General features: G+C 41.6%; 1 protein-coding gene across 3 annotated transcripts; it reads left to right on the top strand.

Annotated features, from left to right (window-relative positions):
• The first annotated feature begins 100 nt into the window (after nt 1–100).
• Nucleotides 101–25,064, top strand: OSTF1 (osteoclast stimulating factor 1). 3 transcript variants are annotated; one of them, XR_009490286.1, is made up of 11 exons: nt 101–270; nt 16,400–16,446; nt 17,075–17,125; nt 17,209–17,272; nt 18,482–18,535; nt 19,041–19,148; nt 19,607–19,656; nt 19,772–19,850; nt 20,317–20,415; nt 22,618–23,773; nt 24,614–25,064. XR_009490286.1 is itself a non-coding variant. In XM_059873580.1 (10 exons), the coding sequence occupies exons 1-10, from the start codon at nt 237–239 to the stop codon at nt 24,688–24,690; spliced, it is 663 nt and encodes a 220-aa protein (XP_059729563.1). In that variant the 5' UTR covers nt 101–236; the 3' UTR covers nt 24,691–25,064. The 3 variants fall into 3 exon arrangements, 2 of the variants coding, with proteins under 2 accessions (XP_059729563.1, XP_059729564.1); XM_059873580.1 differs by lacking the exon at nt 22,618–23,773; XM_059873581.1 differs by having other exon boundaries at nt 22,618–25,064.
• Nucleotides 25,065–27,322: the final 2,258 nt, after the last annotated feature.

The following is a 27,322-nucleotide window of genomic DNA, read 5'->3' as shown; positions in this document are numbered from 1 at the left end:
CCTGGTCCCGCGGCGCGCGCTGATTGGCCGCGTGCCGCCCGGGGCCGGGGCAGCTCCCGCGGCCGGGCGGGGGCGGGAGGGACCGGCCGGGACCCGCCCTTCGTCCCGGCTCTTGCCGCCGCTGCCGTGCTGTCCCCGGGGACTGCCGGGCTTCGCACCGCCGCCTCTCACCGCGGGCCCGCGCCCGTGCAGCCGATCGCCGTCGCGCCGCTCCCCCGTCCGTGCTTAGGTCAGCCATGTCCAAGCCGCCACCTAAACCGGCCAAGCCAGGTGAGGGAAGGACAGGGCGGCCTGGCCTGTCCTTGCCGTGCGGGGCGCAACGCAGCTCGCTGCTGCTAACGCGTGAATGGCTTGGGTTTCGGGTCTGCGCTCTCAAACAGCCCGGGCGAGGGTGGGAGCGGGCACGGCCGTCCTTCCGCTCCGGACCGCACCCTGCCGCCATGAGCCCCGGCACCGCCGCCCTGCTGTCGGCGGGGAGGGCTGCCCCTCCCGTGGCTGGAAAGCAGCGGGGGCTGCCCTCGGCACCGTGCCTGGGCCGGACCCCGTGCCCGCTCTAGCTCGGGAGAAGCCTGGGGAGTGCCCCCAAGTCGGAGCCATCGCCCAGGGGCAGGCTCTCCGTGTCACGGGCTTGGCAGAGCCCTCTTGCCCCTGCCTCGCTCGTCTGCAGCACGGAGCCGCGGTGGCCGGCGATGGCACTTGGCGTCGTGGCGTGCCCGGCCGGCCGTGGCCGTCCGGGGGCTGCTTGCGTAGCCTGAAATGCGCAGGAAGCCTTTTAGCCTTTTAAGAAACAGCGGTGAAGTGCTCTGAGATTTGTCTCGTGATTGCACGGATTGGCAATATATTAACGCATAAAATCGGTTTTATAGTATAGTCGCATGCAACGTTCTTCATCTTTGGAGATGGAATCCACTGTTTTCCCTTGTAGGACTCCTAACAGCCAATTAAATCTTAGAATAGAAATGGCATTTTTCAGGTAAATAGACATTCTTTGTCACAAATTTAACCTTTAGCTTTAGGGTTTGAGGTTTTTCTAAGTAAGGAATTGATCTGGAAAATTTAATCACTTTTTATCATGTTTTTGTATCATCTGTCACTGTAAAAGCTTAAATTCTTACTTAGAAATTAAAAATCCACAGTGATGTCTCCCACACCAGGATTATCTGATCTCTAGCTACATCCAAGCTTTAGGGCTTTTTTGCACTTGGAATACTGTTTGAAATGCCGATGTAAGAAAAAAAAAAAATAACGCTTAGCCTAATTGAGTATTTTAACTAGATAGCTTATAAAACAGATTTTTAATTTGAAGTCACATAAATGAAACAAGTTTAGACCATTTAAACCATCAGTCTCATCCTGCCTGCAGAAGCAAAATCTGCTGAAGCTCTCTGGCTGTAATGTCATCCTCAGAAGAATTTCCTCTGCCCTGTAGTTTAAAGCTTCTTTGAAAACAGCTTACTTCAAATTAAAAAGACAGTAATAAAAGCATTGCTGTTGTGGACTCTTACCAAAACCAATCAGTACTGAGGAAATCTGCAGGCTTCTGAAAGGATGTGGTGTTTCACAGCTGAATATGTATGAAAAATGGGATTTTCCGATGAAGTTGATAACTCAGTTTTCTGTTTTTCAAGAAGATGAGTCAAATTTAACATAAGATTCTTAAGGAGTTAGAGGCTGTAGCCTGCCTAACTTAGAGGAGCTCTCAGACTGACTCAGACGTGTTCTGTCTAATATTAGATGTCTCTCCCTAGTTTGGTCGGGTGCAGTTTGTGGTGTGCTTGATCTGATAAAATGTGAACTATCATCAAAAGGACAGATTCCCTACCCCCACTATCCCTTTCTGTTCCATTTAGTTACGTGACAAGCTGATGGTGCTCTCAACTTTTTTATGTACAGTTATTTCTATGTCTGTGTAAGGTTATTTTTATGTCTGATGAACTTGCTGAGCTGGTTTATCAGCATGAGTCCTTGACACAGCAAAAGGAAATTTGCAGGAGAAGGAAGACAAAGAAAGTAAGATTGTCTTGCTAGTGATTTTCAGAGCTGATTGAGGGTAATAAGATTAATTTTTCCAAATTCCTGACTTTTGAGAGAGAAAATTTTGTGGCATCTCTTGTGTCAGATTTTTTCCAAAGTAATTTTTCTGAAAGGGATTGCCTTCTATTGTACTTCAAAATATCTCTGTAGTTGCATGTCTGACTTCTGTATGTTAATACAGAATACAGATAATACACATTTGATACTGTAATTGAATTTCTTAGGGTTATAGATAGATGTTATTTGAAAACAAAAATGTAGGAACTCCATGTCGTGACATAGTTTCTACAGCAGTGGAGGGCTGTCTCTTTCGGTGGCATTTTGACAGCATTTGCTAGAATGTCTTGGTGCCTTTGGCCAGGCTGCGTTGATTTTTCTTCAGTGGTTATTAGGTATCAAATCTATAAACTCTGCCAGGAAATAGCAAGCCTGCTTGCATTGCTTATGAATTGCTACAGTTCAGGACAGACAGGAGAGAAGACCAGACATTGGTTGCTGTCATCCATTCCTCTGTGTCTGGGAAATAAGAGGTGCAGATTAGACAGAGATGGAGGGAAATATTTCAGTGGTGGGGAAGTGAAAATGTATAGTGAAATAAAGTTCCTTTTTAAAACACTGAGTCTTCGCTGCTCAGCTCAAGGATTTTGGACCTGAGTTTGGTGCTCTAAAAACGTGGGAAAATAGGTGATATGAAGGGGAAAACCAACTAGCTGTGACACTGTCATTTTCTTCAGTACATGAGAGCATTTTTTCTGACAGATTGCTTTTCTGTAAATCCTCCTATGTGCACAGCACATAAGGATTTCAGTGACAGAGAGATGGTTTTGACATCAACATATGTTAGACAATTTTATTTGTGAACACTTGAGCTAGTCTTTTGGGTCTGTAGTCAGCCCTTGGGTAAGGGGACAAGATTGTTTATAGAGACTCTAAATGTCTTTTAGTTTAAAGTGTTTTGAGGCTTTCTTTTTTAAGTGCTTTGCTTTTCTTGTGTAACTCTGTATTGTTAGTGTTTTCTAGCTGTAGTTTTTGTTTAGACTCACTATCAAAAATAAAATGGAATGGAGTGGATGTTGAAAATAGCAGAAACATACTTTTTTTCTGTCAGCATTATGCAAGAGTAGGGTTTCCCCTCCATCTTTTAAGAAATTTGTTGATTCTCAAACTACATTTTTCTTTGCAGAGTCCATATCATGTTGGATGTTAATCCTGTTTACAAACAGGATTGTTAAATCCTTTGGATTTGATGAGCTTTAATGGCTTCTGCTTAGTTGTCTGTTACTTAAGCAGCGTTTTCTTGAAGAGTGCTAACTGTCTGGTGATGTCTTTTTGATTAGAGCCTTATATAGTGTGCAGCAAAAGCTTTTGGGGAGATGAAAGGGGTGTACTGATATTTTTAAAAAAATCTTACTTTCATGTTCACGGTAAGGTTTGTTGATCCTGGCCTAGAGTTGAGACAACATTTATATTCTATGGAGAAAGACCAGCCTTTGTACCAAGGAAATTAGAGTATAAATTACTCCAGTGGAGAGGGAGGCAGGAGGAAACATAAGGATTTAGCATAAAGGGTTGCTACCTTAATGTAGTTTTGTTGAATTTTCTCCCACTTGTAGCCGTCAGAGTTAAAAGTAGGATTCTTGACATAAATACTTAATTTGAGTCATAAGCAAGTTCACCTCAATTCTAAGATGAAGCAGGAGCTGTAACAACATACACAGGAGCAGAACACTCGTATTGAGTCACATGCCTAAGACCTTGGTAGTCGGCTTAAATTTGACATAAGTGATGGTGGTTTGGGTTTCTTCTGTACTCAAAGAAAGGTTTCTCTGAGTTAGGAAGATGTGAGCGTGTGGATGTGGGGAGTTATACTGCATTCATCAGGTCTGAGGGGAGAAAAACGTCATAGAAACAATTAAACAGTTCCCAGTCTGCTTTCAATATGAATTATAAACTTTCATTTCAGACTTCAAACCCTCTTGTTACTGCAAGTTGCTGGGACCTCCAGCAAGCTTCCTGCAAGTGAAGGCATGCTGGTATTCATAAAAATAAAATTGATAAAAATAGAGGATTTCAGCATCAGGCTATGACAGTGACAATGTGTTCTCTTATATTTTCTGTGAGAATATTTTTACTTCTGATTTTCTCTAACAAAATAATATTTGTTCCTTCGATTCCAGATACTGATTAGTGCAGTCCATGATTGTTCCTGGATACCTCAGTTTGTCATCTAGGCTGTTACCAGTCTATCCTTCGCATTTTTTAGTATGCCCTTCCCCCCTCCCCCAACATGTATTCTCTGTGTTCACTTCCCCTTTCTGGTAAGCGTTCCTTAGAAGTTTAAGATGGTTCTCTAAACACTGGGGACTCCACCTTTTTCTGTCTCCATTGTGGCAATCCTTAAATGATATGTTGAACTCTGCTGTGTCGGTGAGCAAAATGCCATAGTACAAACAGCACTCCTGTAAAAAGTATTTCCAATACTTCTGTACCTCTTTGGGAGACCTGTGTGCAAAGCATCTTGTTTTCCAATTCCAAATGCTACAGGCTTGGGGCAGATAGGCTAGAAAGCTTCCCAGAGGAAAAGGACCTGAGGGTGTTGGCCAGCAGCTGGCTGAGTATGAGCCATCCCAGGTGGCCAGGACAGCTATTATCATCCTGGCCTGCATGAAATGTAGTGTGGGCAGCAGACAGTACCTGTCCCCCTGTATTGGGTGGCGAGGCTGCACCTGAAGTCTTGTGTCCATCTCTGGGCCCCCACTACAAAAAAGACATTGAGGTGCTCGAGGGAGTCCAGAGAAGGACAGCAGAGCTGGTGAAGGGTCTGGAGAGTAGGTGGTACCAGCTGAGGGAGCTTGGGGTTTTTATCCTGGAGGAAAGGAGTCTGGGGGGCCCTTGTTGCTTTCTATGTCTGTCTGAAGAGAGGTTGTACAAAGGTGTGTGCTTTTCTCTTGTCCCAAGTGACAGGATGAGAGAAAATGGCCTCAAGTTGTGCCGTGGAAGTTTAGGTTTGATATTAAGGAAAATTTCAACAGTGTTTGTCAGGTATTGGAACGGGCTTTGCGTATTTTCACCTTTTGGGCCATTTGCTACAGGTAGGAGTTCAAGTTAGTTGTTTTCAATCAAGTTGGTGCTTGAGTAACTGATTTTGAACTGTTTCTGTCTAGCATTATGGCAGCAAGGAGAAAGGTGGCCGATGAGATCCCAGGATTAGCTGGAACCATTTAAGAGGTTGACAGACTTGTGGTTTTTTAACTAACTGTAGATAACCACAGTCAATTCTGATTTTCTACAGCACAGAGATTATCCCTCTGTATACTGTAGGCACTGAGAATGCTTTGTGACACACAGTCAGCTCATCTTGAGTTAGTTACTTTGATTTTTATGGTAGTCTTGAGTTACTCAGTCTTTATATAGCTAATGAAAAGATGCATCAGGATTAATATCTGGTTAGTAGTGCCTTATTCGAGTCAGTGAGATTTGATTATGGCTCTCTATACCAGATGCTAACAAAAGACTCATATCAGTCCAGTGGGGCCAAGCCTTGGTAGCTCCTATGAACACTGACCTACCACCATCATTTCTTTGTTTAAAATATGCATGTTTTGAACCAAGGACTGTGTTGGGGTGGTTTTATGTTTGAGGACATGATATTAATTGACAGCTAATGAAATTTCATTATCTCCCCTTTGGTGCTGAAATTTCTGCCTAACACAAATACCTAAGTAAGTAATGCCATGCAGGTATAGGTTGGTTTTTTGGTTTTTTTCTTTTTTAGCTTTTCATTAGGTGCGTTGAAAGCAAATAAGACAGTGGAGAATGTTTGGTGGTAGAGGGGATTTTAATGCTAATGTGTGTGGCGGTTTAGAGAAGCTAGAGTAAAAGAACAGAAAGGAAGTGGGGAAAAAAAGTCACTGTGAGAGAAACAGTAACTCTTTGTTGCTGTGCTCCTTACTTAGCCCTTCTTTGGAAGCATTCCTCTGTTAATGATACTGTGCTTGATTAAAAATAGGCCTCAAAGTTGTAAGAAGAAAACAAAAATCTTTGAGTCTTTTTAGAAAATGGTGATTTGGTTTTGTGAGGTCTTTTTATTACTTAGCATTATGAAGCAGTGCTGGTATCTCTCTTCAGTACCTATCAGAAGCTGCATTTTTGAGCTGTCATTACTGTTTAGTTTCTCTGTTTCATTGCTTTTATGCACTTAGCAGGGAAAAGATCCTCTTAGAATTATGAGTTGCATGTTTCTCTTCCTCAGAAAAGCTTGAGAAGTTTATAGGTAAGTTATTAAAAATAAATGGTGTGGGGTTGGCCCAACCTGACATTAGTTTTATGTCGCTAGCTACAGAGAGTGGAGGTTTGTATGCTAAGAGTATTTGTATCTATTTAGCATGTATAATAAGTTACTTGTTTTGCTTGTCAAGTAGTTGTTTTGCAGATGTCTAATGCAAATTCCATAAGGAGGGAGAAGACAGTTTTATGACTAAAGTTTGTGGTTAGTGAGATTAAAATATTACTGGTGAATGTCTCAAATTTGCAAAAGCAGGGTGTGCTTTGTTGATGGTGTGGAAGATCAGGTGAAGAGAACATGAGCTCCCCAGGGTGGCCACAACAAATCAACCTGTGTTTATGAAGAAACTGAGGTTTGAGCCAGATAAGGGAGGAGGCCTATAAGTGTTATCTCATGTCTTCCCTTATTCAGCTAGCCCAGGTGTGAAAACTCCCTTCTATGGGGAAGGTGTCAGACATTCACGCTAAGCCTGAAGGTATTCATCCCTGCTGGTGGGGTATAACTAGCTCAACTAGGCTGACTTGAAAGGCAGATGTCATATCTTAGAAAGTGCCATAAACCATCTAGGCCCCAGACCAATTTCTGAGGCCTTCCATCAGAGAGAACTGCAGATGATCCACAGTGTTATATCAGAGAGTGTTAATTTCTGCTCCCCCCTTGGAGATATCTGGACATTCCCACCTGAATCTGAGCATATGATAATACATTTAACTTCATGCTACATGGAATTTTCCCTATGGATCAAGGTTGTGGCTGTCACTTTGATGTGGACATCAAAATTGCTAGTCTTGTCACTGGGTCCATGGGTGGTGATATCTTTCTATTCTTATCCTTTCTTTCTGTATTTCTTCTCCTAACTTCTTCTGGAAATATATTGTAAACCAGATGAAAATATTCCAGTCAAGGCCTTAGTAAATGCCCTGTATCTGGTTAAGTTAAATCTGGCTAAGTTAAAGTTTCTGAAGTGCCTTAGTTTGTCTGGATTTTGCTTTAAATTTTGCCAAGTACCTAATTCTATGTTAATGTTCTGAAAATATGCGTGTAAAGGTTTGTTATTGAAGATTTTTGTTGTTTCTCCTGTACACCGCTCTAAATGACTCAAACAACCTTCCCCTAAACCCACCAAGCTGACCAGGGCATAACAGGACTGAAAAGAAGACCCCTTTGAATCTGTCCCTGTGCTTAGAAAAAGATTTGTTGTGGGACGTATCGCTGCCCTGTGCTTCCAGGTATTCCGCAGATGTGATAGCTTTAGAAAATGTGTTGGCACATGTGCAGTACGTTAGTATGAAGGACACATGAAACACACAAATGCACGTTTCTCCTTTTCCTTGTCTTCTGCCATCTTCTCATTTCCCCTTTTAATATTTCTTACTCTTCCCTTTTGTTGTCCATTTCCTCCTCTTACTTACATTAAACACTGAAGATCGGACCATGATGGTTGCAGTCTCCGTAGTTGTTAGTGTGCAGTTCTGTTTTTGTGTCTTCTGTGTGAGAAAGCCAAGGAGCAGGGTCAGTACTCCTATCTTCCATCCTGTTGTGTCATCTCTTGTTCTTTGTTCTTTTCTTTTTTTTCCTTCTTGGTTTTTTTTTTTTTTTTTTTGTCATTGTTGCTTAGCTCCTCCACAGCTGCAGTTCACCTTTGATGCTAAAGCTCTTTGGTCCAGGATGCATTACTGTGTGCTGTCTTTGTTCATCATCCTTGTATAGGTAGCAAACATCACTCAGGTTTCATTCTTTTTAGCAGTTGCCACAGTTGGAAGTATTTTGTTTCTGGGACAAAGGTTTGAGAAGTGTTGACCTTTTATGTCTAGGAAATGGCTGCTGTGTGAAAGAGAGAATCAACCAGCAAAGCCAAACTGAATTCCTGTTATTAAAAATTAGGAATTGGGAGGAGCAATTACATATTAGGAAAAAAAAATATATACAGTATCTACATGCACTTGACAAAGTGTTTACACATATTCATCTTATTTTTTAGTTTTACATACACTTAGTTACAAAAAAGCCTGAGAATAGAGAACTACAGAAATGTCTAGCTTAGTTGTTATGCCTTGGCAAGTGTACCTTGGCATTACTGTTGCTAGGGAATATCCAGAGGCATTTGAAAATATAGTTTAAGAGCCATTCCAAGGGATGCTGCAAAATTGCAGTTGGGTACCATCCTCCTTTCTTAAGGTGGTCAGCATATTCACCTCCAGAATCTCGTTTCTAAAGCCCTTAAGTTAACATTCTAAAATGATCACTTTAGTGGGAAGGATTTTAGATACTGGGATAATAAAGATTATATCTAGTAAAAAAAAAAAGGACAAGATTGTAGAGATGATGGTTCTTAATTAGAAATGTAAAGGCTTATTCTTGAGACCTACTCTATCTTTACTTGCTTCTCTCCATTTAATAAACAATAGGAAACATTGCATGTGTACACTTTATTTTACAGGATGGCCTTTGGTAGTAAGTTCATCAGTTTCTCTGAGTACACAAAATAGCCTGGACCTGATGTGACCTAAGTAACACATTCTCCTGATGGATCAAACTCTTCAATTTTATACAAGTTAATCTGTATAAACACATACAGTGTAAGAACCTGTGTGTAACCTACACTTGCAAGCTTAGAGCATTTAAAAGTAAATAAACCTACATACTTAAGACTTCAGATACCTAAAAGTAAACAATACAGAACAGTCTGCCTAATATATTCCTCTAGTAAGTCAAATGGACTCCAGTAGTTCGACTAATTAAATTATGTAACATACATATTTCTTCTATATTTGTACTTTCTGTTTTGTGCTCTTGAAGTGTACCTTTTGAATTTTTAAAAAAAGCTTGTAGAGAACTTTCTTTTGCAGTTTATGCAATTTATTTTGAACCTCTCTGCATTAAGGATTTTTTTTTTTTTCTTGGCTTAAATGCTGCTGTCAGTCCCTTCCAAAGTGCCCTGTTAAAACATCTGTTAGCCACTTACTGGAATTGCAAACCCTATGTCTTATTTTAAGTATCTGAATAGAACAGGACATTAGTTGTACATTAAATAGGACTTTGTGACCATTTGTCATTTTTCTTTATGAGTTCTGTGTTACTGCATTATTTTCCTAATAATGACTGCAAGTAAGTGTAAGAACATGTTGGTGACATTGGTGTCTTGGTTTGGATAAGACAGGTGCCTGCTAAAGAAGGCAGGAGCTTCCCCTGAAATGGAGAATGCAAACCCTCCCCACCCCTCCAAATTGCTATGAATTTTAAATTAAGGGGCTCTCAGGCAAAAAAAAATACGGGAGCAGGAAATAACAGTTCTTTAATAGGGAAGGGGGAAAAACCATAAAATGATAAAATAAAAACAATGCAGTACACTAAAATGACAGAGTCAGAACTCAACCTGACACCCTGTTGGTCAGGGTGCTGGCAGCAGTCCAGTTGGAAAAGTGGCTGCAGTCCTCCTGAGGTGTCAGGTGTGGTTCTGTTGGAGCAGGGGGTCCTGTAGAAAAAAGGGTGATTCTTCCTCCGCAGATCCGTGGAAGAAGAAGCAGCTGCTGTTCCTCTGGTGAATCCAGTGGAGAAGCTGTGCTGGTGTGTCAGAATCTCCTGATTATATCTGGATAGCAATGCTCGGCTCCTCCCTCTGGGCGGAGCATCTCACAATGGGATGTTACAGTTCTTATCAGCCATGCAGTGACATTCAATAGCCTCTTATCACGGGATGCCCCCTGCTGAGGGAGGAGTGATTGTGATCTCGCAGGGAGAGAGATAAGGGGAAATTGCCCACTTAACACCTAGACAACTGCCATACAGATGGTAATAGAATACATCCTGCCTTGCAATCCAGAACATAATCCACCCCTTATTCTATTTCCATCTGCATCACAATGAATCCTTACACACAGTTCTCACTTAAGACTAGGTTTCCCTGTGGTACACAACGGCTTTCTCCATCTTTCTGCATTACCCACCAAGTGTAACCAGGTCCTTGAGCAAAAACAATTCCACGGATGGGTTTGTCTCTGCCTGAGGTGGGAGTAATCCAAACAGTCTTTCCTAAAATACCTTTCATGTGTACAACAGGGACTTTATCTCCATCTACAGTGTGCAGGGGTTCAGACTGGGCAGGACCAGCTCGATTGATAGACCCTCTGGTGTTGACCATCCAGGTGGCCTTTGCTAAGTTCATCTCCCAATTTCTAAAAGTCCCCCCACCAAGTGCCTTCAGGGTAGTCTTGAGTAGTCCATTGCACCGTTCAACTTTCCCGGCAGCTGGTGCATGGTAGGGGATATGGTATATCCATTCAATACCATGTTCCCTGGCCCAGGTGTTGATAAGGCCGTTCTTGAAATGGGTCCCATTGTCCGACTCAATTCTCTCAGGGGTTCCATGTCTCCACAGCACTTGCTTTTCCAGGCCCAGGATGGTGTTCCGGGCAGTGGCGTGAGGCACAGGGTGGGTCTCCAACCATCCCGTGGTGGCTTCCACCATGGTCAGCACGTAGCGCTTGCCTTGGCGTGTCTGGGGCAGTGTGATGTAGTCGACCTGCCAGGCCTCCCCATACTTGTACTTGGACCACCGCCCACCATACCACAGGGGCTTCACTCTCTTGGCGTGCTTGATGGCAGCACACGTTTCACAGTCATGGATAACCTGAGAAATACTGTCTTTGGTTAAATCTACTCCTCGGTCTCGTGCCCACCTATAGGTGGCATCTCTACCTTGATGACCTGAGGCATCGTGGGCCCATCGAGCTAGGAACAACTCCCCCTTATGTTGCCAATCTAAGTCTATCTTCGACACCTCTATTTTTGCTGCCTGATCTACCTGTTCGTTGTTTCGATGTTCCTCATTAGCCCGGCTCTTGGGGATGTGGGCATCTACGTGGCGGACTTTCACAGGTAGGTTCTCCAACCGAGCGGCAATTTCTTTCCATTCCTCAGCAGCCCAGATTGGTTTTCCCTTACGCTGCCAGTTGGCCTTTTTCCACCTTTCCAGCCAGCCCCACAGAGCATTGGCTACCATCCACGAATCAGTATAAAGATAGAGCCTTGGCCATTTCTCTCTCTCAGCAATGTCCAGGGCTAGCTGAACAGCTTTGAGTTCAGCAAGTTGACTTGATCCACCTTCTCCTTCGATAGCCTGAGCAACCTGTCGTGTGGGACTCCATACGGCTGCTTTCCACTTCCGGTTCAACCCTACGATGCGACAGGAACCGTCAGTGAAAAGAGCGTAGCGTGTTTCCTCTGCTGGGAGTTGGTTGTATGGTGGAGCTTCTTCGGCACGTGTTACTTGCTCTTGTTCCTCTTCATCAGAAAGACCAAAATCTTCACCTTCCGGCCAGTTTGTAATTATCTCTAAAATCCCAGGGCGATTCAGGTTTCCAATACGGGTGCGCTGTGTGATGAGGGCAATCCATTTACTCCATGTAGCATCAGTGGCATGGTGGGTGGTGGGAGCCTTTCCTTTGAACATCCACCCCAGCACCGGTAGTCGGGGTGCCAGGAGGAGTTGTGCTTCCGTGCCAATCACCTCTGAGGCAGCTTGAACTCCTTCGTAGGCAGCCAAGATTTCCTTTTCTGTGGGAGTGTAATTGGCTTCGGACCCTCTGAAGCTTCGACTCCAGAATCCCAGTGGTCGGCCTCGAGTCTCCCCAGGCACCTTCTGCCAAAGGCTCCAGGACAAACCATGGTTCCCGGCTGCAGAGTAGAGTACGTTCTTTACCTCTGGTCCCATCCTGACTGGGCCAAGGGCAACAGCATGAGCAATTTCTTGCTTAATCTGGGCAAAAGCTTGTTGCTGCTCAGGGCCCCAGTGGAACTCGTTCTTCTTGCGGGTGACCAGGTAAAGAGGGCTCACGATCTGACTGTACTCGGGAATGTGCATCCTCCAAAAGCCTATGGCACCCAGGAAAGCTTGTGTTTCCTTCTTGCTAGTTGGTGGAGACATCGCGGTGATCTTGTTGATGACCTCAATGGGAATCTGACGCCGTCCATCTTGCCACTTTACTCCCAGGAACTGGATCTCTCGAGCAGGTCCCTTGACTTTGTTCTTCTTGATGGCGCAACCGGCTTCTAGCAGAATCTGGATGATTTTCTTTCCTTTCTCAAATACTTCCACTGCCGTGTTCCCCCACACAATGATGTCATCGATGTATTGCAGATGTTCTGGGGCCTCACCCTTTTCCAGTGCAGTCTGGATCAGTCCATGGCAGATGGTGGGGCTGTGCTTCCACCCCTGGGGCAGTCGGTTCCAGGTGTACTGCACGCCCCTCCAGGTGAAAGCAAACTGAGGCCTGCACTCTGCTGCCAGAGGAATGGAGAAAAACGCGTTAGCAATGTCAATGGTGGCATACCACTTTGCTGCCTTGGACTCCAGCTCGTACTGGAGTTCCAGCATGTCTGGCACAGCAGCGCTCAGTGGTGGAGTCACTTCATTCAAGCCACGATAGTCCACAGTCAATCTCCATTCTTTGTCAGACTTGCGCACAGGCCAGATGGGACTGTTAAAGGGTGAGTGAGTCTTGCTGACCACCCCTTGGCTCTCCAGCTCACGGATCATTTTGTGGATGGGGATCACGGCGTCTCGATTCGTCCGATACTGCCGGCGGTGCACCGTCGAGGTGGCGATTGGCACTCGTTGCTCTTCCACATTCAAGAGTCCTACTGCGGATGGGTTTTCTGACAGTCCAGGCAAGGTGTTCAACTGCTTAATGTTCTCTGCCTCTACAGCAGCTATGCCAAAAGCCCATCTGAGTCCTTTTGGGTCTTTGTAATAGCCATTCCGGAGGAAGTCTATGCCTAGAATACATGGGGCCTCTGGGCCAGTCACAATAGGATGTTTCTTCCAGTCTTTCCCAGTCAGGCTCATCTCAGCTTCCAAAAGGGTCAATTGCTGTGATCCCCCCGTCACCCCGGCAATGGAAACAGGTTCGGCCCCCACATGTCCCGATGGTATCAGGGTACACTGTGCACCAGTATCCACTAAAGCATCGTACCTTTGTGGTTCTGATGTGCCAGGCCATCGGATCCACACCGTCCAGAAAATCCGATTTTCCCGTGCCTCTCCCTGGCTAGAGGCAGGGCCCCCCTAACCCTGGTTATTATTTCTTCCCTGGGCATACATGGTAGAGGTACCCTCAAGGGGATCTGACGGATCATACTCAGCAGCTCGGTCATGGGAGGTTGAGGCTACCTTCACTTTACTGGAGTTCTCTCGGTTAGTGTTTCCCTCCTTGAGTTGACGCACCCTTGCTGCCAGGACTGAAGTGGGTTTTCCATCCCACTTTCCCATGTCTTCCCCATGGTCCCTCAGAAAGAACCACAAGTCAGCCCGTGGGGTGTACCCTCTCTCTCTAGGTGGGAAATGTTGGGCTCTAACTCTGGGGCCTGTGACTCGCACTGGTGCAATATGGGAATTGTTCCTTCTCACCGCCTCCCTCATCTCCCTCATCTCCTCTCTGAGTTCTTGGACCACGGCAGAGACATGAGCTTGCATGGGGCCATTGATCATACTTTCATAATTTCTAAGTTTGTTTGCCACAGAACCCACTGTCTCTCGGTTGGTATCAGCATTGATCGTTGCAATGAAAGTGGTGTATTGAGATGGCCCCAGATTTGCCAGACTCCACAGCATCTGCCCTGTGCACCTGACCTGGTCGGGGTCATTATCATGCTGTCCATCTCTCCCAAAGAGTACCTCCAATACTGCCACTTCCCTCAGCTGTTGGATCCCTTCCTCAAGAGTCTTCCAGCGCATTCTGTGGTGCTGCTCCTGCATTCTTTCCCTGTGGACAAATCTCTCTCTGACACTTGTTAAAAGCCGCTCCCAGAGGGAAAGGGACCCTGGCTCCCTTACAAAAATCTGATTGATACCGGAGTCCTGAGTTAAGGGTCCCAGATTCCTTGCCTCACCACCATCCAGTTGCACACCTGTACCCATAAGGTCCCAGACCCGAAGTAGCCAGGTTGTATAAGCCTCACGTCCCCGTCGTACAATGTCTTTGTGTAGATTACGGAGACTTTCGTAAGTCAGGGACTCGGTGATGATTGCAACCTCTGGCTCCCCTGTGGGTTGTGAGGGCCCTCCCCTATCTGGGTGCTCTGCTTTTGTTTTAGATCTCCTTGTTTCTACAGGGGCAACTGCTGCTGGCTGTGACTGCCTCTGCAGTTCAGCTGGAACCTGGACAGTTGTAACATCTGTGGGTTCTGCTGCTGCACTATTAGATTCTCTCTCTTCAAAGCAGGGGGAGGGCTCTGCACCAGCTGGGGAAGTGTACTCCTTCAGGATCTGGCCTATCTCACGCATCTCCTTCACCAGACCCCCCACCCAATCTGGGTAGTTCACATCTGGCACGGGCTGTGGGGTAGGAGTAGGCTCTGGGGCAACAGCATCCCTGGACTCTGGTGGCGTGTTAGGTTCTGATGCAGGTGTCAGGGTAGTTATCCAGGTTAGTCTCTCTCTCTCTCTAAATGCTAAATAGAACAGGCCTATCAGCAACACCAGCCACTGTATGATATCATTAATGTTTAGATTGGATCTGAACCCTTCAAAAACTGGTGGGGTGGACCCAAAGAGGTGATTAAAGGGTTGGGAGAAAATTTCCCCTGGTGTAATTTCCTTACAGCAGGTGCCATTATTAAAGTAACCCCAAAAACACATAGTTAAGGTGTGATAGCTGTGAATCCATGTGCCTGCCTTCCAGAGGAAGTTAAAAATCCATGAATTCCTCACCTTATTCACCCATAAAACAAACCGGATAATAGCCACAGTAGCCTTGGTTATAGGACCCATGTTAAGATAAGGGCCTACAAATGGGAGAAATACAGCCATGATCACGTGCCACCCAAACCAGGGTAAACTGGACCACATGGTGTCACTTGATGAGGTTTGTATAGCCACACAAAAATTAGATTACTCAAGAACTGTTATTCCCTTTTTGTTTATTTGCCCTCGAGCCCCACGTTGGGCGCCAAAAATCTGTCTTGGTTTGGATAAGACAGGTGCCTGCTAAAGAAGGCAGGAGCTTCCCCTGAAATGGAGAATGCAAACCCTCCCCACCCCTCCAAATTGCTATGAATTTTAAATTAAGGGGCTCTCAGGCAAAAAAAAATACGGGAGCAGGAAATAACAGTTCTTTAATAGGGAAGGGGGAAAAACCATAAAATGATAAAATAAAAACAATGCAGTACACTAAAATGACAGAGTCAGAACTCAACCTGACACCCTGTTGGTCAGGGTGCTGGCAGCAGTCCAGTTGGAAAAGTGGCTGCAGTCCTCCTGAGGTGTCAGGTGTGGTTCTGTTGGAGCAGGGGGTCCTGTAGAAAAAAGGGTGATTCTTCCTCCGCAGATCCGTGGAAGAAGAAGCAGCTGCTGTTCCTCTGGTGAATCCAGTGGAGAAGCTGTGCTGGTGTGTCAGAATCTCCTGATTATATCTGGATAGCAATGCTCGGCTCCTCCCTCTGGGCGGAGCATCTCACAATGGGATGTTACAGTTCTTATCAGCCATGCAGTGACATTCAATAGCCTCTTATCACGGGATGCCCCCTGCTGAGGGAGGAGTGATTGTGATCTCGCAGGGAGAGAGATAAGGGGAAATTGCCCACTTAACACCTAGACAACTGCCATACAGATGGTAATAGAATACATCCTGCCTTGCAATCCAGAACAATTGGTCATTGGTTTGTTTCTTTCTTCTTTCCTTAATTCTTTGCCATTTGACAGATTTGATGTTAGTAATAAAAGTACATACAGCATGTATGAGTGTGTGAGGGTATACAGGAGTGAAATTACTCTTTTCCTCAGAAATCAATGACAGCACTTCTGTTGCCCGGTGAGCCATAAGGACCGCGTTAAGTGGGCAAAAGAGGCTACTTAGATGTAACTGATCAAGTGGCCAGTTTCCTTCATAACCCATGTTGCTGGGTTTTTTAACTCAGGTTGCTGAGTCTTTTCATCATGATTTTCTTTGATAGCACAAATTCATACAGCAACTGGTGTTAAGCTTAAAGGAATGTCTTTGGATTTAAGGGCTGCATTTAAAGGCATGGTACTGGTACTTACTTTTTAATTGGGTTTTTTTTGTTGTTGTTTTGGTTTTTTAGGGCAGGTTAAAGTATTCAGGGCCCTGTATACATTTGAGCCCCGAACGGTAAGTACATCTTTACTTCAGCTGTTTGAGAATCTTGCTTTTAATCTTGTCCATAATATTTCTTCAATTCTGCTATTATTGGCATATTAGACTTTCTGTACTGAATTTTTAATAAACTGTTGATGGATAGTCATTCTTAATGTGAATAAAACTGTGAATCATAAGTCTCTTTTAAGAACAGCTCTGTTTAAAAGCAGCATGCTTTCTTCTGTAGTATCAGTTACCTACAATCAAAGATCAGAAATCTTGAATAATTAGTTTTTTCTTCCAAAGACAGCAATGATACTTGAGACGTAAGAGGTCTGGAGAACTGGCACCAACCAAAGAGTTCCCAAATGAAGTTGACAAACCTAAGAGATATTTCACTGCTTCCTTTGCACAGTCCTTTGCACAGTTGGAAAGGCCACAGTCTTCCTGTGCTGTTAGGAAAGTTACTGATCCAGAAAGTTAGCTGTAAGCAAGTCAAACTATGGACTGTCAGGATGTTGTCTTGGTGATAGAGAATTTGAGTTATCATTCTTTTGAATAAAGAGGTGAATGTATTCTGACTTAGCCAGGCATTTGTTTTTCCTACATACACACATTAAGATATATTTGTTTACTTCTTTTTTTTTTTTTTTTTTTTAAGCCAGATGAACTGTACTTTGAAGAAGGAGATATCATTTACATCTCAGACATGGTGAGTCTAAGACATTCCACAAAGACTGAATATTTCTGAGATGCAATATATCCCATCTAAAATATTTTCCCTTTTCTCTGCAGAGTGATACAAACTGGTGGAAAGGAACTTGCAAAGGGAGAACTGGACTAATTCCAAGCAACTATGGTAAAGTCTAGAATATTTTTTTTTGGTAAGATCATTCACAATTAAGGGAAATCACTAAATAAAAAGACATAATCTCAAAAATAGACCACAGTATTGGTACTTAACCGCACTTCACCATGTATGTCAGAATACATCCATCTGCAGTACCAGTTACCAATGGTTTCCACTGTAGGTACCACTACATTAGCAGTGGACAAACTGTCTTGTGTTTTTATAACCTAGGGACAGCTTGAGTTTGCTGAGTGTTCATGTTTCTGGTTATGCTCTTAAGAGATACTGAGATACTTTAAGTTTTGAGGGGAAGAACACTTGGATCTAAAGGATGGAGTTTTGCTTGCCTTTTGGTTTTTTTTTAGTGACTGTATTCCGCCACAGAAAACATTGGTTTCTTGGGGTTTGCACCATGTTAAATATCCCATATGTGTTTGGACTGAATAGAAACTGCTTTTTCAGATTCAACGAAAATCACTTTTAAAAGCCATGAGTACAGACAACACAACACAATTCCTCCAAGTCCTGCCAGGAATTGTAGACAGAGTAGCAATGTCTCATGACAGATTGCATCACAGTTGCCAATATGACTTAGGTTGATTCATGTTATCCCTTCTTCAGTAGGAGACATTATGGTAGCAATGCTCTGTTTCCCTGCCCTGTAGTTAGTAGAAATATATTAATAGAAATCTGTGGAGTAGTCACTGAGCCTACATGAAATTTCACTTTATTTTGTGACTTCTAAACTGACTCTCTTCTTGCTGTCTGCCAGAGATCAGAGGTCATGCACTGTTAATATTCAAGAAAACTAATTTATTGATGACGCATATCTACATTCAAACCCAACAATCGATTAATTCATGTTCCCACTGAGATTATTTGTAAAGCTTCGATTTTAGACCAGGATTGGGGTGGTGTCTCTGTCTGCACATTTGTAAAAATTCCATGTATAAGCAGAACAGAAGTTTTTGCAGACCTTAAGAACAAAGAGTACTAGGACCGCGTCTTCTGATTTAGACCAGTTGTGCAATGTGATGCTCTTTGAAGTTTTCACAAGGTTTTCTCTGAATTACTTTCCCATACACTGGAAATTAAAGTGCATCTCACTAGTCTGTCACTCAGAAATCTCTTTTCATTTTAGAATCAAATATGTTTTGTTTCTGCACAGGTTTCAAGTATATGTTTCAGAAGTAGTTAGAATTTACTCTTTTGTTTCAGTGGCAGAGCAAGCAGAGTCTATTGATAATCCACTGCATGAAGCTGCTAAACGAGGTATGTTTGGTGTTTCAGTTGTGTGATGCCGAAGGATGATTTGCTTGTTTTCTATTGTAGTAGTAGTAATAATAAATAAATAAATAAATATTTAGAATTAAGATGTTCTTCCTGTTTGGTTGTCTTGTTTATTGAGCACCAAAAAACTTAACAGCTATCTGGTAAGTTTACCGGCTTTGAAAAGGTGAGATACTGCCTGGTGAAACTGCTGCTCTGTTTATTCACAGAGGAATAGTGGTACCATCCCTTGAACTACATAGGGATATAAAGGTCTTCTGGGAATGGAAGAAAAGTTATTTGGTATGGGTTAGTATGACTTTGTCATGGTTTGTTATGACTAGGTATGAGTGGTTGTTCAGTGAATTAAGAATATTGCTGCTAATCGCTTCCTCTCTTCACAAGTTCATGGGAGGACTAACACCATTTAGAAAGTACTGTTTACCTGAAATGGTTCTTTTAACTTTCCAAAGAAAAAACTATAATCAAAACTGATTTTGTCTTTCAGGCAACCTGAGCTGGTTGAGAGAGTGTTTGGATAATCGAGTTGGTGTAAATGGGTTAGACAAAGCTGGAAACACTGCTCTGTATTGGGCATGCCATGGAGGCCATAAAGGTATCAGAGCATTAATTTGAAATTATTGTTGTCTGGTTTTCTTGTTATGCTTGTTAGGCTGATTAATAAAATTTCAGTGCTAAATAATAAAGCCAGGGCTTTTTCAATGTAATTCTATTTTTTATTACTTTAATAAAAATCAGTCTAGGAGGTAGGTTCAGCTCCCTCAAGTGATGTGTGTTTTGTTGTTGCTGTTGAAGCAGGCATGCTTATTAGTGTAACTTAGAGGCAGAATGGAAGAAGGACAGATCAAAAAGGAGTGCAGTATTATTTGGGGTATTTCATGCAGAACCATTTCTTTGTGACTAATTGTTGTTTGCCCAATGCAGTCTGATTTACAGATTTTTATTAGCTGATTTGATTGGTCTTTCATCTAATCTTAACTACAATGAATGCAAAAATAGCATAATTCCTTTCCACTAAATTCTTCTCTTACCGTCTCTCCCTGTTTTTTGCAGATGTTGTAGATGTCCTTCTTACCCAGGCAAACCTAGAGTTAAACCAACAGGTAAGTTGAACCCATAGACCCTTAGAGTAGAGGTGTGATGTTACTCACCCTTGGTAGAAGCTGAAAGGTTTTTTGCTGCATTTTAATCCTGTTGCTTTTCCCTCTAACTCCACAGAACAAATTGGGAGACACAGCTTTGCATGCTGCTGCATGGAAAGGTTATGCAGATATTGTAGAGATGCTGCTGGAAAAGGGTAAAGATCTTTACCAAGGTTTCGACAATCTGTGTACAGAGTAGATTCCTGAATGTTGTTTAAATTGTATTTCTTAAGTGTTTCTGTATAACTCACATACAGTCTTTAGCCAGCTCACCTGTCTGACTTGCAGGAAAAATCTTGCAGAAAATTCTGGCAGCTGTTTGGAGGGTAGACATCTCACCTCAAGATAATTTCATCCTGCTTTACAGACAAAATTAGGCACTTAAACCCCAGAACAGCAATGACGTCTGCTTCTTAAAAAGGAAGAGCAGCCAGCAAGTTTCCTAAACAATTGTAGCTTATGCAAGAGCATCCATAGCTTTTGATCTGCTTCAGAGCAGCCAGTAGCTCAGATTCCCTTGTCTATTACTGTTCTACCCACATTAGTGAAAGTCATATCACAATGGCATTGGTTGAGAAATAACTGGTATTGTGATTCATGATGGAACTTTTCTTCATGAAGGGGCAAGAACAGATCTGAAAAACAATGAGAAGAAACTGGCTTTAGATATGGCAACGAACGCAGCTTGTGCTTCCTTGCTTAAGAAGAAGCAGAGTGCAGGTATTTCTGATTTTGTTTTTCTGATCATTTTACTTTTGGAGAATTAATACTTTAGCCAAATAACAATATATTGATAGCCATAAAAACCATTTGGGAGGTACATGGGCTAAGAATTGTGTTTGGAAGGGCTTGCTTTAGTTTAGAGCTATGGTAAGAAGGTGGTTTATCATATGCCATGCTGTTGACTCCACACAAAATGACACCTTGTATCAGCAGAGGCATAAGAGTTCAGAAGGTGTGAAAAAACTAAGGGAAGAGGTGAAAATAGAAGACAGGCCCTTCAGACAAAATGAAAGCAAGGATTGAAACTATTTTAAAAGTAGCATACCAAAACAGAGAGTATACAAGAATAAAACAATGTCCTGTCTTTCTCCATATGCTTTTCTCTTCCTCCAAACTTAAGCCAAATAAGCACTAACATATGATCCTCCTTTTCTTACTGCTATTTTTTTTTCACTTTCTTATTTCTATGTGTCTCTGAGTTACTGTCTAAAAGAGAAATAAAGACTGCTTTCAGGTGTTAATTAAAATAGTCTCGCTGCCTCCCACTGTCTTCATCTCTCCTAATAGCATAGTGTCTATGTCCAAAAAAGTTAAAGAGGCTGTTTTAAAAAGCTAAAGACTGAATTGTTCAGTATTGTGTAAGAACTATTGTAAGTAGCTTTCCGGAGGCTGAAGTAAGGGTGGAAACTCTAAGTGGAACAAGAAATTACTTGAAAACACAGGCAGGATTACAGTCGGGTTTGGTGTGATATGCAGTGCAGCAGTTCCATCCTCACAGGACTCACAGGACTCTCACTCACAGTGAGAACAGAGGGAATGCTAACCTGCAGGAACCTAGAGGTTATGGTAATTAAAGGAAGGAATAGCTGACTGCAACTTGAGAAGGCCAGGAAGAGCAATTGCGGCAAAAATACTGTTCTGCTCTTTGGTAGAGGTAAAATCAGGATTTCCCAGAGACCTGGCAAATTATTTCTCCCAATCTTGGATCTTAAGAAAGCAGTTTTAAAAAAGGGCAGACATCCTTCTTTGTGTGTGTGTGTATGTACATATATATGTATACACATGTATTTATATTTATAAAAATATATTTATATATACACATATACATACATTCATTCATACATGCTTTAAATATGTATATATGATATATAATATTTTCCTCAAGTTACTTAATCCCTATTAGGAACACTTCGTTCATCTTTGCATGTTGATTGTAGGCAACTGGCACAGGTGTTTTCTCTCTTCTGATGTCCCAATAATTATACTAATGTTTTACTTCTTGATGCTAAGTAACTAATCTACATAACTAATCTACTTCTTCACTCCCTTTAAATTAATTTTTTTTCAATGATTGACTGATTTTTTGTCCTTAGTCACCTCGTCTGTCACCAGTCTCTGGTAATATCACTCCTTGTCTTTTTTTGCTTGCCTTGATATAACAGCTGATATTCTCAGTCTAACTGCAGTTTCAGTATTAGCCTCCTTGTTCATTTTTCGGTCTTAACTTGGCCTTTTATAATACCTCTGACACCACTGATCTGTATACTTTTCTCACATTTTGTACTTTCTTGGTTATTTTCACTAATTTAATTTTTCTGTCTCTCATGTCCACATTTAAGTATTTCCAATGTCTGGATGTGAAACATTGTTCTTTTTCAGAGATTCAGTTCTATATCAGCAGTCATTTCTCCCTTGTTCCTGTTTTCATATGGCTTCTATCATAGTCCATCTCTAAAACTGTTTTAGTGGAGGAAGCTTCCTTTGTCTCCACTTCAATGTTCAGATTTATGTTTTACATACACAGATGGATATTCAAATGTCAGTTGCTGAAGTACATTCTAAAAAATTGAAATTATTAAAATATGTCCTAGAAATATAAAAAGGTGCTGTTAATTGTGCTGCTAAACAGGGGAGCAGAAGAAATGTAATTTGTATTTTCTTAAAATATGACCCCTTGAGCACAGGGCTCTGCAATTTCTTCCTGTTCTCCCTTTGCTGCTTCTCCTCCTAAAAATGAGAAGCATTTTTTTCACTTAAATTTCTTTCCCCAAAATGGTTGAGCAAGTTCATTTTAAACTTACTCATTTTTCTTGTTCCACAAATGTAGGATAACATGGTTATCACTTCTGTGAATGATGTCAGTCTTGTTATCTCTGTCTGGTATTTTCAGTATTCTTTTAAAATCTTGTTTCTTTCCAGGTACAGTCCGAACATTGAGTAATGCAGAGGAATACCTTGATGATGAAGACTCTGATTAGCTTTTTTAATCCTGTATGGAAAACTATAACTTGCGTTGTCTATGTCATTTTCAAAACATATCTTCACAACTGTAAAAATATCTCACTTAGAGTATCACAATATAGCATATTAATGAGAGGGTGAAATCATGCTTTGCAAAGGAGTAATCTTCATGTAGCCAGAAGATGTCACATTTTAAGTTGGAGTTCCTTTTTGGAATTATCACAGAGGAAGTGTGGCACACCTTTATCACTGAATATGGCAGAGGACCATCTTCTAAACTCACTGGTTTCATCTCAGGCCTTCCCAGCAAGTGCCTTGTCTCTTGCGTACTGAGAGGTCCATGTAGGACAGCAGGACACCGCTGCTAGCATTTCCCCAAGTGCCCCTGGGTATATGTTCCTTCATGCAGCTAATACTGACAGTCAGTACTGGCTGGCAGGCATAAATGGAGATGCTACCATAGAGAGGGGCAATTGTTTGTTCTCATGAGAGACAGCATTGCAAGGTTTGATTTTTAATTTTGGTAAAATTTTTTCCCTTCCTTCCTCCATCCCTCTTAAGTGAGGTGCAAAATGACCTGAGACAATCTGCCTCAGGAATGCTTTGTCTTCTCTGTTGCTGTGGGCCCAGTCCCTGAAATGTAACACAGGTGAAAGGCTTTCTTAAGTCAGGTTTGCTTTAGAAATTCACTTGGACTTTGTGGCTTGGTTATTTTGCTTTTTGAACTGTATTATGCTGAAACTATTTGTAGTGAAAGGAAGACAGAATATTTTTCTATTTATCCTGCCTAAAATTTTTTAATACTGATCTTTGCTTTTATTTTTTGCAAGTGCTCTTATGTCTTGTCCTAAATTACCTCAAAGTTTAAGTGTGTTTGAAGTAATGAGGGAAGATGTGCATCAGATATACTGCAGGGATCTTTAGAAGAGACACCTGAAGCTGAATAAACATTTTTAAAATGTATTGCTGCTTCCTGTGAATCAAAGGAAAATGGAAAATAAATTCAGCTACTTTCAAGCTTCTCTGCAGAGTTAAAAAATAACTTACTTCAGATTACTCAAGTAGCTGTAGCCGAGTATTGCACGTTACTGAGAGATACTTTCTTATTGTGATGGTAAGTAAATGTTACAAGTATTTGAGATACAATCTCATTTTCAAATTTTTGTTGCTAACTTCTCTAATAGAGACTTCTGAAAAATTCATTCTAACACAGCAGTCTGTGATACTAAAACAAAACCAAAAAATAGAGAAAATTAGGGACAAAAAAAAAAAAAAAGCTCTTGTGAAAGACTGGGGATAAATGAAAAGCTCTTGTGGAAGTCTGGGGATATATGAAAATCACACTAAGTAGTTAAGAGATTTTAAAAAGCACTCCTAATTTCCCGTTTTTAAAAATACATTGAGCCAGATTTTTATTTTTATCATCCTGCAAAGAACTAGATGCCAGTAAAGCTTGTTAAGCTCTTATCAAAGAGGGCGGTGTTTGATTGACCAGAACTGTTTAAGATGGGGACATTGCACAAGCAGTCATTTGCAGGTGTAATTCTAGACTGTTTAAATGTTAAAACCATAGCACAAATGTTTTAGCCCTATGCAATACTATGGTTAAATGAACAGTGATGTATTATTTTGTGTGGACTTGAAGATCCTAGAGGGAAAGAAATAAAAACCAAAGCCACCAGCTTTTTCTCTCTAGCTTTCATTAGAACAGTTATTGAATGGAACTCATTATATTTAAGACTGTTCTGCTTCACATTTAATCAGCCAGCTCTTTTATTAGCTCAGCCTTTTATCATAGTTAAGCCACATGTTATGCTGCATACTGTTGATTAAAATTTTGCAATTTCAAAGTGCAAGCTTTAAAGTCCTGTAATGAGAGGCAAGAAGGTTCATGTATCTGTTACATGAGTCTTTTTCCTGCTAAAACAAAGCTCACAAACTTAAAATTTTTCAGTGTCACAGGACATGGAGGGAACGGCTCAAGTCGTTGTTTTTTGTGTGGAGCTTTGGAGGCAGAGTTTGTATTCATAAATAACTCCTAATGTAATGTCTTCTGCTGCCACGGATTCAGCAGCCTACAAGGAAGAGGTTATGTTCATGTCTGTGCAAAACAGCTGCCAGAAGACCATGTGTTCTTCTGCAGACAGATCCAAGTGCTGCATAGGAATTGTGACAGAAGCACAAGTTCAGCGCAAGGATTGCTTCCAGAGTCTTGCCAGCGTGTCCTGAAGGAAGCACATTTACATCACAGGCACCTAGGGAGTGCTGTCATTTGTTTCCAGGACAAAAATTACTGCTTTTTGTTTTTTCCCACAACTTTGTTTTTCTTTATGAAACTGTCTGTTCATCTTGTGAATTACAAATCACTGTGAAAGCTTTCAGGCAATAAATTACTTTTTTGTCTAGCTCCAGGAGTAAAGTTTTGATTTAAAAAAAAAAAACCCAACAAAACAAACACAAAAATAATTTTTAAAAAATAAAAAAACCCCAAACAAATGTCACATTAAATGTTTAAACTGAGTGGCCCATTTTCTAACAAAGTCTCCAGCTTTGAACACTAACTTCTTTTTTTGAAGACACTAATGTGTTTCTTGTGTTTGAGTATTGTATCAAGGACCAAAGATTGCTGAAAGTAAGTTAGCCTGACCTTGTGGTCATTTTATTTACATGCTACAAAGTCAGATGTATGAGCATGCAGCACACGTGAAAATTAAAAATTTCATTGCAGCCATTGCCACCTTCTAAGGAAACTATTGAACACCATGGAACAGAGTAACAAATAACGGGCCATCAGCCATCTGCTTCATGAGACAGATAAAAGCTGAAGTTACTAGAAGTGTTTCAGAACAATATTAGTCACCTGAACTTTGATTTTGTCAGGAGACAAAAACAAGCAGAAATTTAAAAAAAAAATCAAAAAAACCCAAAACAAATGTCTTACAGCTGGATGAAATTACAGCCGGAGTAAGCTGATACAGCATCTTACTAGTTATGCAAACCTGCTTGCTCTCCCTACTTTTCTTCAATGGTTGTACCACCACACTTACTTAAAGAATTTTTCCAAAGGCAGGTACATTCAGATGTGTAACAATAAGAAAAAGAGGGGATTTAGGAACTGCGAAATGAGTTTTCAAGCTCATGGTATCTTAGAAGTGAACATTGAAGGATTATTCTGTCTTTCATAATTCCGGTTGAATTTATGTCGTGTGTGCCTTTCTATTGAAAATCAGCTGTGTTCCTGTCAGCAATTTTGTGCTGTTAGGGAATAGAAATTGTTTGGATTGATTTGAGGCTCTTTGAAACAAAATTATTAGATTTTCTGTTGGCTTAATCAGAGGAATCACATGCTTGGTCCCTGTTTCATAGAAGGAAAAAATGGGACATTTCTTGCATTGTCTTTGGTATAGTTATTGGATTCTTGATACATTTTCAAATTAGTATACTGTTTTTCTAAGACAAAGCCCATCTTACTGGATTCCACTCTTACACATCCCATCACTTGAAATGTAATTTGCCTGAGACAGAACAAGCAGAAATGGTTTTGAAGAACTTGGAACAGAAATCTTCATACGAAATCAATTTGATACAAAATTGATGTCCTAATTTGCTAAATAAATGAAAAGGTAAGAGCTGGGTTGGTTTTGGTTGATTGGGCTGTTTTTGAAGCTATACGTTAAAGCAAGAGAAACTAAAAATAAGACAATACTACAAAAGCAATTCAGAAAAAAGTGATTTTACATTACTAGTTCTGGAACAGAATGTGGGCTGGTGGTAGCGTCTGCCTGTGGCAGAAAAAAACTACCAAGTGCCCATTTACCTGATGCCTGTTGTTTCCCTGCTGAAAGTTGATGCTGAAGATGATGTGTCCCACCTGCAGCCTTTTCTAGAAAGACATATCATTATTTAATCCTCCTGCCAAGGTTAGTGGTCCTCTGAGCTCTGTAGAGCAGTCCATAGAACACCCTTCTTCTGGAAGACATTCCTCTGTGACATTGTGACATTGCAAACTTGTGAGCAATGCCACTGGAAAAAGTAGTGTAGTACAGCTAATGTTCACCCTCACAGTAACAAAAATGGTTGTGAGCAAATCCTGAAATCAGAGGCTGAAGGAATCTCTTGCAGAGATAATGGTAATTCAGGTGGGATTTTTAAAGTAAATGTGCAGCAGAAAAGAACTTGGCAGAGTGCCAGCACTCAGCTGTTACATGTGTCAAATTTATGCAGCCAGGAAAGAGTCTGTAAGGTGCACTGTTCCCTAGTGAGTTGCTCCTTTCCCTGAAATTCTGAAGCACACATTAGACTAAATGTCTGTTTTATTCTTTCTTCCTCTTTATTCAGAGATGGACTTCTAACTATAAGGAAATTTATTGAGATTTAATATAAAACAGGTATGAAGACAGGTATGAAGTGCCGCAAGAAAATAGGACATTTGGAATTTTGATATGTTCATATTTCTGATTTGAAATCTCAAGCAAGTCTCAAGAATCCAATGAAGCTACATGGGCAATGGAGGAGCTCTGCTGTTAAGCTCAGCACATACCTGTATTAGTTTTCTTGATTTACGTTGTTTAATAGAGGATATTTTTGCTCACAGCTTTACTGCAGTCACACCACCAATTAACTTTATGTCTACAGAGACATAGTGAAATTAATGACCATCTTC

Source organism: Haemorhous mexicanus, chromosome Z (assembly GCF_027477595.1).
Source record: "Haemorhous mexicanus isolate bHaeMex1 chromosome Z, bHaeMex1.pri, whole genome shotgun sequence".
NCBI classification, from domain to species: Eukaryota; Metazoa; Chordata; class Aves; order Passeriformes; family Fringillidae; genus Haemorhous; species Haemorhous mexicanus.
This window is presented reverse-complemented; position numbering and strand designations above follow the sequence as displayed.